At 31.9% G+C, this 18,185-nt stretch overlaps 1 protein-coding gene across 1 annotated transcript; it reads right to left on the minus strand.

The window, feature by feature from the left end:
• Positions 1-3,895: 3,895 nt before the first annotated feature.
• Positions 3,896-5,551, minus strand: LOC114760708 (pentatricopeptide repeat-containing protein At1g63130, mitochondrial-like). Its single transcript, XM_028949992.1, has 3 exons — positions 5,300-5,551; positions 4,415-5,207; positions 3,896-4,137 (listed from the first exon to the last, which is right to left on the minus strand). The coding sequence occupies exons 1-3, from the start codon at positions 5,549-5,551 to the stop codon at positions 3,896-3,898; spliced, it is 1,287 nt and encodes a 428-aa protein (XP_028805825.1).
• Positions 5,552-18,185: the final 12,634 nt, after the last annotated feature.

The raw sequence follows: 18,185 nt of genomic DNA on the forward strand, positions 1-18,185 counted from the left end.
TAAAGATGATACTACCCCTCTATCTTCGATCTTTAACATAAAAGTTAGATAACTAATTTATAGATACTAAAAAAATTAGTTATTTATAACAAATTTATTTTTGTTTTCTTAAATTACCCTCTTAAATCATTTGCATTGAAACTAGCCCTAGCCCTTCATACAAACTTTCTTGACACGTGCAATTAATAAGAATAGTTCAGGAAAATAATAATAAATATGAAAAATAAAGTAAATTGAGATATTATATTCAAAATGTAACCCCAACCAGCTCTATCAAATAAGAAAAATTATTGGACAGTCATGCATAAGTAACTTAAATTATTACTAATTCTCATAACATGTAAGTAACATGCAATAACTAGTGAGGAAATAATAATATATGCTTATTTTTTACTTGTTATGCATGCATATTACTTGCTTGTTATAATTTTTTTTTTTTATGATTAGATTGCTCACGTAGGGCTATACAATAATTTTTCTTAATTTTTTTATTAAAACCGAAGGCGTTGTTTGTGTTTAAAAACCTCATGGGGCCAATATTACATTTACTCATTTGATTAGTTCAATAAATATAAGCAATATCCTAACCAGCATAAAAATTGTTTACAAAGGAAAAGTTTTAAATAAAAATCTAGAATTGAAATTCATACAAGATGTTTCAGTGGTGCTGGCCAAATAAAAGTGCTAATTGCTTGGTTTGTTTTTTAACTCCACCACTACACTCAGAAAATTGTATCCCATTTTTATTAAAAAAATCCGAAAATTAAATAAAGCTTTTTTTTTTCTAGGTATAATATAATAAAGCAAATCAAATAAATATATATTTTTTTGATAAATAGAATTTTGGTCAAAATAATTTTGAATAGCTCCAAACATTAAATAATATTCAATAATACAATACACATTTTTTTTGGCCAACAAACATACAATACATATACAAGCATTATTTTGTACGATGTCATATCAAATATTTTATAATATTACCTCCCATCATTAATATAAAATTTTATTTGACTTTTATGTTTTTATAAATATAAAACCCTAATTCACACTGTCTCTCATATTTTATCTATCTTTTTTCAAAATAGTCCTTATAATAATAGTAGTTCTAACCAATACACTTGATCATCAATGATATTTTATAAAAGAAAACCTATATTTATTACAAATAAGTAAATAACTAACTCAACTATCTTTTTTAATCTATTCAAATTAGTCCATTAACTCTGATATTAACGACCAAGATAGTATAATAACTTTACCAATTGTTACTCTCTGTGATGTTACAAACTAATCTTAAAATTTTAGGAGGCAAGTACGTGCATCAAATATATAAAATCATGAAAAATTAATAATAAAAAATGTGGTTTTAAAAAAGTATTTTTAAATTCAAAATTTAGAAATGTAAAATAAAAATCCTGGAAATGAATTTGTAGCTGAAATAGTGAAATATCAGCATTGTCCACTTGGGATTAAGAATATGTTTTGATCACCGTTTGGAGGAGGAAAAGCGTCTAGGAACATGTATAACGGCGGTTTGGAGCTTTTTAAAAGTAAATTGGGTGTTTGGATGACCTTAAAATGTAACCAACTTTTGGAGGAAACTGCAGACGCGTTGAGTCGTTCTGAATAGCTGCGTTGGGTGCGTTAAGAAGCTCATTTACCATTAAAATAGCATTTAATATGCTAATTTAAAAATGCCCCTACCAGATTTGCCCTTTACCCTCACTCCTCTCTCTCTCTTCTTTCACTCTTCTCCCTCACACTGAATAGCTCCCATTTTCTCTCTGTCGTTGCGTCGCGGGTCTTCTCCCATGCGTTAGTTTTTCTTTGATTTTGGGCTACTCCCCTTTTGTACCCAAAAAAATAAACTTTATACTCATTTCATATCTAAGCATATATATTTGAAGTTAAACGAAATGGATTGTATTTATGACTCAATTAGATACCAAATTATACAAAGCTAACAATCCAACTAGTTATATGGTATTATTTAGTTCAAGAAATTTTAATTTTAAAGAATTTTAATTTATACTCATATTTATCCATTAAATATATTTTTTTGCAAAAAAATATATTTAATTATCTATCATGTATGTTCAAATTCCTCTCACTAACAAATATTTTATTTTATAATTTTAATTTTAATTATTTTTTTAACAATTATCACATTAATATCATATAATATAAAACACTAATATTCAATAAAATTTATGGTCTTTTCAATCATTTTACATCTAAACTTAATTTTTTATTAATCATCTAAATAAGTTTTAACTTTTTTAATTGACCTTTTATAAACATCAATCTAAACATAAATCATATTATACTAACTGACTTTTATTCTAACTTCAGTTTGCAAAAGTCAATTATAATAAAAGTCAGTTTTACTACCGCTAATCTAAACACACCCTAAATTGTCAAACCAACCACCAGACTCACATACTGCTGCAAGTCAATGTAAGTCATCCCCATTACAGGCCCAAAAATAGACATTTATCCTAAATACAGCCCCTTTTTTTGTGATAAAAATAAGATCTACATAACTCCTTTCCTAAAATAATATAGATATAACCTGCTCAAACAGGTTTCTCTTTACATATAGAGCTCACAAGTTATCTTGTATAATGTCATATCAAATATTTCACATCTTCATAGTATAAAAATTTCACCAGGTCTTTTATTCTTCATAGTGTGACAAACTAACCTTAAAATTTTAGGATGGAGATATATAAATATATATATATATATATAAATATAATCATGAATATATGTTCAGCAGATTCGGAAAAGTAAAATTCAAAATTAAAAGGATGTCCTTTGCTACCTGGTCATAATCGTGTATTACTAGGCCTTGAGCCACTCATCAAAAAGCAGTCAATCGAATACCATTAATATAATGCATGGCTGAATGAAGCACAACCACTTATTGAAGAAAATCAGCAAACTAGCAAAGGAAATGTTTATTGAATCACAACATAAAATGCCTATCGGCAGAACACAAATCATAAAACAAAGTGATGGCAACAAACTTTGCCATTCATTCCAATTAATACAGCTAAGAATTAAAAAAAATTAAAAAACAAAATGCTGATATCACTGCAAGATAAAGCCACAAAAGACGTCTCCAAACTTAATGCTGCCCAATCTCCTAGTAAATCTGAAAACTATAACAGTAAACGACTAAAGAAGATGGTGGAAAACACTGCCATTAACAGAGAAACAAACATTTTCGTGACTCTATACTACTATTTATATGTGCTTTAGCCTCACTAAGTATCCTGCTATGTATATTTCATATGTCTTTTACAAACATCAATTGCAGCGATCAGGAATGGTTAACAATTACTTTCCCATCCTCTTGTAAAATTCTAACTTCCAGTATCATTAATAAAGAAGAAACTTGAGCTATCCCTGATAAAGAATAAATATAAGACGAGGATATTCATCAACAAGACACTAAAATCTATGACCGTTTCACCACAAAAAAATTTATATTTGGGCATTTAACTTTCATAATACTTCCTCACCATATCTTGCTTCTTCAAAGAAAGATATGCAATTTCCTCTACATTTTTTAACAAAAATTAGGAAGAAAATAGAAAGGAAATGACAACACTAGGGGTATTGCAAGCCGGACATTCTCTTGTTCCCATAGAAAGAAAAAGTACACCGCCAATGGAAACATATGATACTTGACCACATATTAACAGTTATGATACTTGACCACATATTAACAGTACATAAAAAGACAAATACCCATCAAACCATATTCATGCCAAACAAGTCAATTACCTGGGTAAATTCACAATACAAGCTTTTGCTAACCGCTCATGGTAGTTAACATGAATATTTGTGGCAAATGAATTTGAGGTGCAGTAGATCTCACCTTGTTTTATTTCTTCAGCACGCCTCTATCAATAATTCTACTAAGAACCTTAACTTCCTTGTCATTCTCATTGTTTTCAAGAAGATATCGAATAATAATGTTGAAAGTTATGGAATCAGGAAGGCAATTGTTCTCTTCCATTCTATCAAGCAAGGCCACGGCTTCATCAAGAAAACCCTCTTTGCAAAGTCCATGAATCATGGCAGTATAGGTGCGCACATTTAGTTGATAATCTTCAGCCAAAGATACTGAAAAGTGTCCCACGCATCATTTAATCTACCACCTTTGCACAAACCATCGACAAGTATATATAGGTGCTCATAAGAGCCAAAATCCTTGATTGACAATTTGCCTAAATAATGTAATTGCTTGTCAATATGTCCCATTTTGCAAAATGCATCTAACAAGATGTTATACGTGATTACGTTAGGGTGAAGGCCCCTATCATGCATCTCATAAATAATATACTGCGTGCATGAGATTCTTTGTGATTTAAGCAAGCCATCAATAATTAAGTTACAATACTAGGAACCAAATTTCTGGAATGCATTTCCTTAAAAAGATCCATCGCTTCATCCACCATTTTCATCTTAAAGCATGTGTTGATCAAAATGTGATAACTAATAATGTGAGGTGCCAAACCATTTTCAACCATCTTGTTAAAAACTTTCTTAGCCTCAATGATATTATTGGTCAAACAATGTCCATCAATCAAAGCATTATATGTAACAAAATCAGGTCTCTGATCACTCTTCACCATCCTAGCAAATACAGCTTGAGCTTGTACAATCCTTCCGTCTTTACATAATGCATCAACAATGATGTTGAAGGTATAAACATCTAGTTGTATGCCTTTCGATATCATTTCATTGAGTAATTGATTTGCTTGCTGCCATTGATCCATCCGACAAAAGCCATGGATTAGATTATTATAAGTAACAACATTTGGAGGTACCCCATGATCAGTCATTTCAAAAGACAGATTGTGTGCATCATTAACAAGTCCTTCTTTACAAAGCGCATGAATGATTGTGCTGTATATAACTATATTGGGCTTAACAAGGCGTCTCCTCATTACTTTAAGCAATTTAAGAGCAGATGTTGTTTTCCCCATTTTACACAGCCCATTTGCTAATGTTCCATAACTAACTTCATCTAACTTCAATCCTTTTGAAGTTATTTCATCGTAGAAATCTAGAGCTTTGCCAACATTTTGATTAAAACAGAGTCCTTTTATAGTGTAGTCAAAACTACAGCGGCTGGTTGATAGCCCATCTTGAAAATTTTCCTGAGTGTAGAGAAAGCAAAATCCATCTGACTAACGTGGCACTAACAATTGATCAAGATGCTCAGGTTACATAAATCTGGCGCGAAGCCCTTCAACTCGGCTTGTGCTAAAAGTGAGATAACCTGGGGATAATGTTTCATCTTCACTATAGACCCTAAAATCTTATTGATATGGCTTCTAGAGGGAGGGGGCCACATGTGGAGCAGGCGAGTGACTGTATCAACAGCGTCGCTGATGTTGTTGGGTTTTGGGGAGTGGGAATGAAGATAATATTTGCGAGTGAGGGAACAAGAGAAAGAGTGAAGGAAGTTATAAGTAGCAAAGACAGGAAATTTGGTGGAGGAGGAGTACCTTGCAGCAGCTGAAGAAAGCATATTTGGGATCAGATTGGAGGAGGAGTATCTGCAATGCCTCAATGCTTCTTCAGTTCACCGAATGGCAAAACGCACAAAGCTTTGCCCAATAAATCAAATCGAAGCCTGAGAGGAGGGTGAAGCCGAAGCATAATGGAAGAAACAGAAACTGAGGTAGTGAGTTGGGCCTCTCTCATTAGCGGGGGGAAACAATAGGCAGGCTGCAGGCCTTCGTATTTGGATAGTCCATTTATTTTGTTTATTATTTTTAAAAAAATTGCCAAGATAGTCCGTTTAATCGTTAATGTGGGTGCTCATTCGTCAACAAATACAAACAAAATATTATGATTTTGCTAAAAATTATATATTTATTTGTTTTACTCCGAGGAGTGATTGGATGCTGAGAATAAAGATAATTGCATGATCTTTATATGAAATAATAACGTTAATTTTTTTTAGCTGTTTTTCAATAAAACTATTTTCTATATTATTTTATTTTAAAATGTTTAATTCAAACATCAAAACTTATGATTTAGGCATGTGGTTCTAATGTAATATAATATTGAATCAATCAAGTATCATTAACATAATGCATGGGTGCATGCCATCATATGTTTTAATTTCCATACAGTAAATAAAAATTCATTTGGCTGGCCAAAAACATCTACTAATTTTGTTTCAATGATGTGAATACTGTCTTTGTCGAATCTTCTACAGGGAACCAAATTCTGTCTTGGAAGAATACCGCCTACACCAAATCAGCAGCTGAGAGAGCAGAAAAGAATGAAGTACAAACTCCTCACAACTTTTTGAATTGCTTTTTATTCATCAAAGAATTAACATGAATTGCTTGAAACAATGCGTAAGGAACCAAGTTCTGTTTCACAAGGATCCTGACTACACATCAAAAAATTAGTATAGAATGGGCTACAGTACTGGCAAAGGAAATACTTATCCAATTCAAGGAGGCAAAGCACAAATCATAAACCAAGTGATGGTAAAGATATTTGAATCAGCTAAGAATGGGGGAAAAACAAAGATTCCCAAGGTTAATGCGGACCAATTGCAAGTAAATCACAAAAGTGAGACGGTAGAGGACTAGAGAAGACGGCAAAAAGAACACGCCATTAATTAGAAACATACATTTTCATGAGTCTATATAATACCATGTACCCTTTCGGTTCTTAATATAAGAGTTAATTAATTAATTTGAGTAGACTAAGAATATTAGCTAAATGAATAGGATTAATTTTATGTGAATTTATAATTAAATGTTATTAGATACTAATATTTTAAAAATAGGATACATGGTATTATGTGACTGAAGAATTTGATAGAATGGTTATAAAGAACTTAACATAAGTATCATCTAATATGATAGTAGTATCAAATAAGATAAATTTTATAAAAACTTACAGTGCATCATGATATAACTTAGGCTTGACAATACTTTTACACCCCACCACAGAACATTTTTTTTATCTACAGTCTAAAGGAAATAGTAAAAATGGCATGAAAACAAAAAATAATTTCCCACCATAAACAAGAGGGGTAAATCCCACCATAAACAAGAGGGGTATAAATTTTGTTGCAAGCCAAGGCAACATATTTTTCTTAACCAAAAAAAAGAGACAATAACATGTATAGTCATACATAAGTAATAATTCAATAATTAAATAATCTTATAATAAATGCGGGGCATACAATAGCAAGTTCGCTTGCTTGTTGTAAGGTCTTTTAATAATTAGATTGCTTACATAGAACTACACAATAATCTGTCCTATTTTCATTTTGAACCGAATGTGTTGTTTGTGTTAGAAATCCTCATGGGGTCAGTATTCCATTTACTCATTTAATGGTGCAATAATTAAGGTCACGTTCGGTACAAAGCAACATTAAAAATAAGATATATGGATTGCGATTATAATTAAAAAAATCATTAAAATAGTATTTAGCATGAATAATTATTTGTTACATGGATTAGACAAATCTATAAGGTGGGATTGGGGAATACCACTTCCCTCTCATAGTATTCCCGAATCTTGATACATAAGTTTGACTAATCTCATATGATAAGCAATCTCTTATACTAAATACTCTTTTAATAAGATTTTCTCAATTCCATTCCAATCCTTATACCTAATTTTTAATACTTCCTACCAACACAAACCCAAGGGTAATATCCTAACTAGTATAAAAAAATGTTTTTTCCAAAGAAAATTTTAAAATAAAAATCTAGAATTGAAATGGCCAAATAAAAGCATTAATGACAATGCTATCCTTCAGACCCCACTCTCCATGTATTCACTACAAAAAAAAAACTTTAGGCGATGATGAAAGTATAATCTAATAATATATATTTTATTTTACAATAACAATAACAAAATCAAGCCAGCTCAGCAGCAAGAAGATGGACACAGAAGGTAGTCACGAGTTTAACCTTAAAAAAGATATATTTAAGGTGAAAATATTTGGGCACTAATGTGGCAGGAAGGGGTGATGGGCAATGACGTGAGGTGGCTAGTGATGACGTGGCATCCGGTCGGTGATGATGTGGTGACTAGGAGTGATGAGGTGGAGGTGGCCAGTGATGACATGGCATCATTAAAGCCAATTTTTCCTAGGCATCACTTTTCAGTGGCGACAAAAAAAGTCACCACTAAAAGTCTCTTTTAGTGGCGACTTTTTTTGTCACTGCTGAAAGTTTTCAACTACAGTCGCTACGTACGGCAACGACTTTTCAGCGGTGACTTTTGTCGCCGCTGAAAGTCAATTTTTTTGTAGTGATTGGGTGGTAATGCATCAGGTTCTTATAAAGTTAAAGATGGGGTGGTTCTTCTTCTCAATCTTTGAATCATGATGTTATGGGCATCGATGAATTCTGGGGATTCCTTTGGGAAATCTAGCTGCCATTTAAAAACTGTTCCATTTAGAAACTTTTACATAATGCCTTATCCTCTTGGGATATTTTAAAGAAACATCACTTGAACTCTTCTAGACTTTGTCTCTTTGGATGTGAAGTTGAAGAATCTTTAGAGAATTTATTTATGTCAAACGTCCCCTCTTTAGTTTGGATGCTTTCTTATCCAAATTCCCCAGGTAAACTTCCAAAATTTAAAGTATAGTTAAAGGAAACACTTGTTCATCTTCATCAAGATGGCTTTCCTTCTCTGGTTTCTGGAATTATTTGTTTGCTTTATACAACATGGAACAAGCACAATTATGTTTTGCATCATGGAAAATATGACTCTCCAATCTCCATCATTTAAGAAATTCACAATGCCCAATATTTCTCAACTTTAGCCTTCAAGGATTTTTTGAAGGAAAATTTTAAAATAAAAAAGAAAAATCGAAACGGCCAAATAAAAATGTTGATTGCTCAATTTTTTTTCAACTCCACTAAGAAAATGAATCCCATTTTCATTAAAAAGTATCACCCTCAAATTAAATAAATTTTTTTTCTAAGTATAATGTAATAAAAACTAATTAAATAAACATATGATGTTTTTCAATAAATGGTATTTTGGTCAAAACAATCTTGTATAGCTCCAAAACATGAAATAATGTTCTGTGATACAATACACATACAGGCATTATTTTGCACAATGAGTCAATGACAACAAATATTTCATATTTTCACAGTATAATAATAACTCTACCCAGTTTTTATTCTTCTCGATGTGACAATTAATCTCAATTTTAGGATGTAGATTCGGGCGATAAATATATAAAATCATACATATGTGACCGGTTGTGAGAGAATGAATTGACTTGAATTATATTAATGGAAAAATCATACACACACACACGACAAGTTCATCAGAAAGTGTACATATAATATAATAACAAAATTAGTTTTAAATAACAGAAATGTTAATCTGTAACTTCACACTCCCCACAAGCTTGAGCATGAATATTTTTCATGCCAAGCTTGGAAATAAGATCATGGAAACGTGAGTGATAAAGAGGTTTAGTGAAGACATCAGCTAGCTGATCTGCAAAACGCACTGGTAGAAGATGGATAATTTTGGCTTGAAGCTTCTCACGAACAATATGACAATCAAGTTCAATGTGCTTGGTTCTCTCATGATAAGTAGGATTAGCAGCAATTTGTAAGGCTGACTAGTTGTCACAGTAGATAAAGGAAGGATCAAAATGAGAGATACTAAAATCCTTTAACAAGTATAAAAGCCATTGAACTTCACATGTGGTGGATGCCATTGCACGATACTCAGCCTCTAAAGAAGAACGAGAAACGGTTGGCTGCTTCTTTGCTTTCCAAGAGATGAGAGAAGAACCAAGGAATATAGCATAGTCGGTTACAAATCGACAGCTATCAACACAGCTTGCCCAATCAGAGTCACTAAAAGCTTTAAGGCCCCGTTTGGGTAACACCCCAAACCATGGTTTGGGTGATAAGTCACCCAAACACCCACTGGTTTTGGGCAAACCGTGGTTTTGGACCAAAACCATGGTTTTTGGAAAAAGCAGAAATTTTTTGCTTTTGGAGAAAAAAAGGGAGAGTGTGAGAGCTTATAGGATATGTATCTTGTTATTTTTTTTATAAACATATTTAATCTTATATTTTAAAAATATATACATATTAATTATTTATTAATTATATTATCTTATGTATTATTAATTATGTTAATAAAAATATATTATTAACAATTTTATTCCTTCAAATTAAAATATATCATAAAATCTATTTTTTCTGTAATTATCATATTAACTTATGTCTTTTTTTTTTAGTAATTTGTATATATAAAAAGTGCTTCTGATAACAACTATCCAAACACTCTCACTTCTCAAAATCACTTTTTCATAACATTTATTCTTTCCAGAATCTATTCTTCCCAGAATCTATTCTCCAGAATCACTTTTCCAAACCACGGTTTGGTTTCATCCAAACACACACCTAAGTCCAAGATCAGTTTAGAGGAGAGAAATAACCTAGCACCTGGAGAAGACTTAATATATCTCAAAACTCTATGAGAAGCTTGCAAATGTGTATCCCTGGGTGTTGACATAAAGTGACTGAGTTGTTGAGTAACAAAGCTCAGGTCTGGCCGGGTAGTGGTAAGGTATTGTAGTCTACCAATAAGCTTTCTATATAGGATTTAGGATCATCAAGTAACACCCCTTGATCTTTAGAAAGCTTGAGATGGGGATCCACTAGAGTAGTGGCAGGTTTACAAGCTAAGTAACCAATATCCTCAAGTAGCTCAAGGGAAAACTTCTGCTGTGATAGAAAAATACCATCTTTTGTTTTGTTAAGTTCAAGTCCTAGGAAGTAACGAAGTTCTCCAAGATCCTTAATGGTGAAAGCTTGGTCTAGTTGCTATTTAATATGATTAATCTCTACCATATCATTGTCGGCAAGGACAAGATAATCAACATATACAAGAATAACAGTGAATGAAGTAGATACAGCTTTGAAAAACAAAGAGTGGTTAGAAGCAAATTGAGTGTAACCATATGAGACTAAAGCAGAAGAAAGTTTTGAGTACCACTGTCGACTTGCTTGCTAGCCCATAAAGGGATTTTTGTAATTTGTAAACAAGATTAGGTTTAGTGGCTAAATAGCCTTTCGGTAGATCCATGTATACTTCTTCATGAAGGTCCCCATGTAGAAAGGCATTGTTGACATCAAGTTGATGAAGATGCCAGTTTTGTGCAGCAACAATGGATAGTAATAATCGCAGGGTGGTCATTTTTGCAACAGGGGAAAATGTATCAAAATAATCAAGACCCTTAGTTTGGGGTGTTCTTTTTGCTACTAACCTAGCCTTGTATCTATCAATTTCACCATTTGCCTTTAATTCGTTTTGAAGACCTATTTACAACCTATGGTCTTTTTTCCAGGTGGAAGAAATGTGAGAACCAAAGTATGGTTTTGTTCAAGAGCATTGATTTCTACATTCATGGCATCTCTCCAAACTAAATGTTGGACGGCTTGATGATAAGTTTTGGGATCAGAAATAGTAGATACAACAAGCAGAAAATTTTTATAGACAGGAGAAAGAGAGGAATATAAAAGAACAGAAGAGAGGGGATACCTAGGATTACCTTTTGTTGATGATGGTTCAGTAGTACAGATGAGGGCACAATGGTAGTCATGCAGATATGATGGAGGATGGTGTGGCCTAGAAGAGCAATATAAGGGCTGTATAGATGAAGAATCAGGAATAAAAGAAGTGGTGGAACGATCAGGATGAGATAGTAAAGAGGTAGATGGAGTAGGATCTGTAGAAGAAGGGGAAATGACAGGAAGATCTGACTCATCATCAAGGAAAGTAGGAAGAGACTGAATAGTGGGATCTATATGGGAAGTGGGCTGAGTAGAAACAATGGTAAAAGGAAACACAAGTTCATGAAAAACAACATCTCTAGACAAAAAAAATTGATTGTTATGCAAATCTAAAAGAATGAAAGCTTTTGAACTAGAGGGAATACCTAAGAAAACACTTTTTCTGGCTCTTGCATCAAACTTAGCTCGATTTTGAGAAATAGTGGAAGCAAAACAAAGAGAACCAAAAATTTTAAAATTAGAATAGGAGGGGGAAACAGAATGTAATTTTTCAAATAGAGTCAAATTTTTGATAACAGGAGAAGGCAGACGATTAATTATGTATGTGGCATGCATAATTGCAAAAGACCAATAAGACAGAGGAATTTGAGATTGAAAAAGTAATGCTCTCAAAACATCAAGAATATGTTAATGTTTCCTTTCAACCACCCCATTCTGTTGGGGAGTTTCAACACATGATGTCTGGTGAATTATCCCTTTGGAGTTGTAAAAGGAAGGCATGGCAAATTCAAGACCATTATAAGACCATAAAATTTTAGTAGTAGTACAGAATTGGGTTTCAACGAAAACTAAAAAAAAATTTAGGTGTGTACGTGTATCAGATTTAGAATGCATCAAATAAACCCAAGTATATCTAGAAAACTCATCCACTGCTATAAGAAAATATTGATGACTCTGAACTGTGACAACAGAAAAAGGACCCCAGATGTCAACATGAATTAAGTCGAAAATTTTATTAGATGAACTTGTGCTTATAGGAAAGGATAAGCGTTTCTGCTTAGTGAAATGATTGTTTATCTTGCTTGTGTAATGTGCTTATGTGGATTGCTTGAAGTAAGGAATTTATTTTGTGGCATTATTGATTTTATAATATTTGATATGTTTTGACCAAAATGCATGATAATATGTTAGTGTGAAAGTGTGTTTGATTCCTCTCTTGAATTGATGAAAAATGTGATTTTATATGACTTGAGGATGTCCTGAAATTTATTAACATATCACATTATGCATTGCTTAATTAACATGATGATTATAGTTCATTGCTACTGAAATTTCCATGAAATCTCATCCCCCCATGTTAAATTATGCATCAATAGGGAGTGGACCAAGTATGGATAAGGGCAAAGAATTAGCATGAACTAGGGAGGCCATGAATATTTTGTGACAATATATTAAGTTATGTTGTATTTTGTTGAACTTCATTATAAGTTTGTAATGAGTTATGGATATGGAATACTTTGACATTATGTAAAGTATAATGTTGTATGGTGGTTTATAATCATGGTATGATGTGTTAGAATGTATGGCAATTGAAAAAGAGGAAGGAAAATTGAAGAAAATATGGTTTAGAGGATAAAATGCCCTAAAAAAAGGTATTCTGTACCACATAAAATAATGTGCAAATGGTGGAATCTGGACTTGAAATTTTGTAGACACATAGATCTCATTTTTATCTTTAAATCAAATGGTAAACCATTAAATTTAGATTTTTTTTTTTGCTAAGAGTTATGCCCTTTCAAAGTTGGGCTAAAATACTGAAAATTTGAAAATTGACCATATAAACAGTGCACTTTGTCAAATTTTCTTGTTCTGCTCTTGGTGGAATTGAGTCTAATGAATATTTTTTCTCTAAAGAAATCTTAGGAAGCTTCAAGGAAAAATTGGAACCACCTCATTTTGATTTTTCTAGAATTAGTTATGAATTTTTAAAGTTGACCTCAAATCCAATGAATAGTGTACGGACAGACCTAAAATGTAAAATTTTGGACTTGAAATTTCTCACTCAAGAGCTTTGGGAAATGTATTATAATGGTTTCAATTAATGTATAATGAGGTAATAAAGGAGGTGTGACAAGTTGCACCTAAATCAATGATCCAAGGAACAGAAGATTTAGAGAAAGAATTGCATATACTTGTAGAAGTTAGTGCAGAGACGATAAGGTTATTAACAAAAGCAGAGGAAGCAGATGTTTGTGGAGGAGCTAAGAGAGTGAGAAGATGCCGATATTGCTCAGAAATAAGGTGAGGCAAGACAGAAGCCGTGTAAGAAGATGTGAGCAGAAGAGATGCAATAGTAAAATTTCCTTGAACAAGTCCAAAATCTTGAGTAGAAAGATTGTTCACCATGGCTGAAGAGCAAAATTTAAACCCACGGGGGAAGCCATGCTTTCTGTAGCATCTTGCTTCAGTGTGGCGCGATTTGCCACAGTAGCTGCACTGCTTATTGACGACAGATGAGGATTTGGATCCAAGACTTGGAGTCACTCGAGAAAGACCTATGGTAACCAGAATTTTAGGATCTAGAGGAAGACTGATCTCGTGCTCTTGTTGAAGGACCAGGGAGAAAACACGATTGATGGAAGGTAGCAGCTCAATCAGCATAATCTAAGATTTAACTGAAGAGTACTACTCATTGAGTCCTTTCAGAAATCGAATAATACGATCTTCCTTGCGATGAGTAGATGCAGAACCGGTAGATTTGCAAGTGCAAGGCTTAATCGACCGAATGATATCAAGCTCATCCCAAAGAATCTTGAGTCTAGTGTAGAATTCACTGACAGAGAGACTTTTCTCCTTGAGATTGTAAATCTCTTCCTGTAGCTCAGCAATTCGAAAAAGGTCGGATTGTGAGTAACGAGTCCGCCGATCAGTCAAATATCAGAAGCTTTGTCGAACCAGCGAAAACTCTTGGCTATTGTAGGAGACAAGGACTTCGTCAACCATCCTTGAACAAGAGTATTGCAACGTTCCCATGAAGAAAACAGAGGATCGGTTGCCAGAGGAGGAGAGATTGAACCATCATCAAACTTGAGTTTGTTCTTTGAGAGTAGTGCCATTCGCATTGCCCGTGACCAGCTGTGGTAATTTGAACCATCGAGAGGAGGAGCAAACAAGATCAAAGCAGGATTTTCGGTAGGATGTATATAATAGAGACTACCTTGGTCGATTGAAGAAATAACATAAGAAAGACTAGAAAAAGTGGAGGAAGAAGAAGAGGAAACTGAATTGGCCATAGAGATTCTTGAGAGGAAGGAAAGGAGAGAAAAAAAGATGATGGGACAAGAAGAGACAAAGGAAGAGAAAGGAAGGTTCAGAGAGTGGGGCAAGAAGAGACAAAGAGAGAGGAAAGTAAGGTTCAGAGAGAAAGGATGAAAGGGTTCAGGCTCTGATACCATGTGACCGGTTGTGAGAGAATTAATTGATTTGAATTTTATTAATGGAAAAATCATATATATATATATATAGACACACAACAAGTTCATCAGAAAGTGTACATATAACAAAATAACAAAATTAGTTTTAAATAACAGAAATGTTAATCTGTAACTTCAACATATATGTCCAACAATTTCCGACATGAAAAAATAATATTAAAAAAATCTAGTTTTAAATAAGTATTTTTAAATTCGAAATTTAGAAATTATAGAAATTTTTAAACATAATTTCTAATAAAATAAAAATCAATCAAGTATCATTAACATAATGCATGGGTGAATGCCGTCATATGTTTTAATTTCCATACAGTATATAAAAATTCATTTGGCACAAGAGGAGAAAAATCTACTAGTTTTGTTTTGTTTCAATGATGTGAATATTGTCTTTGCTGAATCTTCTATATAATAATATATACATTTTTTGATTGACATAATATATACATTTTAACATTTCAATATATAGTTCATGGTAAAAATGTATCAAAATATTATGATTTTGCTAAAAATTATATATTTATTCATTTTTACTCTGAGGAATTGAACAATATTTTTTTATAAGTTGGGGTATCCTCAAATACTTTGTACTTGATATCAATTTTTGTTAAAACAGGAATGTTAACACTAAAACCGTCCCAAGAAATGTATTTTCAAGTTTTGAATTATGTTTTTCTCCTTATAGAGTAAGATATTAACAATAACAGAATATGTTTTCAAAGGAAAAATTTAAAATAAAAAAGAAAAATCGTAAAAAAAAAGATATTAAAAATAGAAAAATTACAAATAGACCCATTACAATATTAATATTGATTTTGATAATAATTTTTATGAACAAGTCCTTATATGCAACTTTTCAATAATTAAAGAGTCTTATAATAAATACGTAACATACGATAGCAAGTTCGCTTACTTGTTGTAAGGTCTTTTAATACTCCTCCAGTCCTTAATATAGGACCCAATTTTTGAGTTGATTTTAGTCCTAAATATAAGACTCATTTCTCATATTTATCAATTTTCTCTAAATTACCCCTATGTTTACTCCCTCAACTATAATCAAGTAGAAGAGGGAGAGGTGGTATTAAGAAAGATGATTATGGTGTTTTAGGAAAAATGTGTCACTTTCCTTATAATTAACTAACTTACCCAACTTCCTTAATCTATTTAAATTAGTTAAATGGGTCTTATATTAAGGACCAGAGGAGTAATTAGATTGCTTATATAGAACTACACAATAATCTGTCCTAATTTTTATTTTGAAACCGAAGGCGTTGTTTGTGTTAGAAAATCTCATCGGGTCAATATTCCATTTACTCATTTGATTGGTGCCATAACTAAGGGTAATATCCTAACTACTAGTTATGGTTCTAATTATATGATCTTGTTTGTAGACTGTTTGCAAACGAAGTCTTATAATTAGGACCAGAGTCTGAAAGTAGCAGCATCAAAAAAATGCTTTTCAAAAGAAAAATTTAAACAAAAATCTAGAATTGAAATGGCCAAATAAAAGCGTTAATGATAATGCTATCCTTCAAACCCCACTCTCCAAGTATTGGGGTGGTAATATATCAGGTTCTTATAAAATTAAAGATGGGGTGGTTCTTCTTTCTCAATCTTTGAATCATGATGTTATGGGCATTGATGGATTCTGGAGATTCTTTTGGAAAATTTTAGCTACCATTCAAACAACTGCTCCTTATTTAGAAACTTTTACATAATGTCTTATCCTCTTGTTATATTTTAAAGAAAAATCAACCATTCAAACAACTGCTCCTTATTTAGAAACTTTTACAAAATGTCTTATCCTCTTGTGATATTTTAAAGAAAAATCACTTGAACTCTTCTGGGCTTTGTCTCTTTAGATGGGAATATGAAGAATCTTTAGAGCCTTTATTTATCTCAAACTCCTCTTTAGTTTGGATGCTTTCCTATCCGAATTCCCAAGATAAATTTCCCAAAATTTAAAGTATGGTTAAAGGAAACACTTGCTCATCTTCATCAAGATGGTTTTCCTTCTCTAGTTTCTCGAATTATTTGTTTGTTTAATACAATATGGAGAAAGCGCAATTATGTTTTGCATTATGGAAAATATGACTCTCCAATCTCCATCATTCAAGAAATTCAAAATGCCCAATATTTCTCAACTTTAGCCTTCAAGGATTTTTCAAAAGAAAAATTTAAAATAAAAAGGAAAAATCGATACGGCCAAATAAAAATGTTGATTGCTCGATCTGTTTTTAACTCCACTAAGAAAATGAATCCCATTTTCATTAAAAAGCATCACCCTCAAATTAAATAAAGGTTTTTCTTCTAAGTATAATATAATAAAACAAATTAAATAAACATATGATGTTTTTCAGTAAATGATGTTTTGGTCAAAACAATCTTGTAAGCATGAAATAATATTCTGTGATACAATACCCATACAGGCATTATTTTGTACAATGAGTCATTGACATCAAATATTTTATTATTTCGCAGTATAATAATAACTCTACCCAGTTTTATTCTTCACGATGTGACAAATTAATCTCAATTTTAGGATGTAGATTCGGGCGATAAACATATAAAATCATACGTATATGCTCAACAATTTCTGACATGAAAAAATAATAGTAAAAAATCTAGTTTTAAATAAGTATTTTTAAATTCGAAATTTAGAAATTATAGAAATTTTTAAACATAGTTTGTAATAATATCAAAATCAATCAAGTATCATTAACATAATGCATGGGTGAATGCCATCATATGTTTTAATTTCCATACAATATATAAAAATTGATTTGGCCCATGAGGAGAAAAATCTACTTGTTTTGTTTTGTTTCAATGATGTGAATACTGTCTTTGCTGAATCTTCTATATAATAATATATAGATTTTTTGATTGACATGATATATACATTTTAACATTTCCATTAGTAATATATAGTTCACTGTAAAAATGTATCAAAATATTATGATTTTGCTAAAAAATATATATTTATTCATTTTTCGGAGAAATTGAAAAATATTCTTTTTTATAAGTTTGGGTATCTTCAAATTACTTTGTACTTGATATCAATTTTTATTAAAACAGGAATGTTAACGTTAAAACCCTTCTAACAAATGTATTTTTCAAGTTCTGAATTTAAGTGTTT

Source organism: Neltuma alba, unplaced genomic scaffold (genome assembly GCF_004799145.2).
Source record: "Neltuma alba isolate B1F8T4 unplaced genomic scaffold, ASM479914v2 tig00011013_pilon, whole genome shotgun sequence".
In the NCBI taxonomy this organism is placed as follows: Eukaryota; Viridiplantae; Streptophyta; class Magnoliopsida; order Fabales; family Fabaceae; genus Neltuma; species Neltuma alba.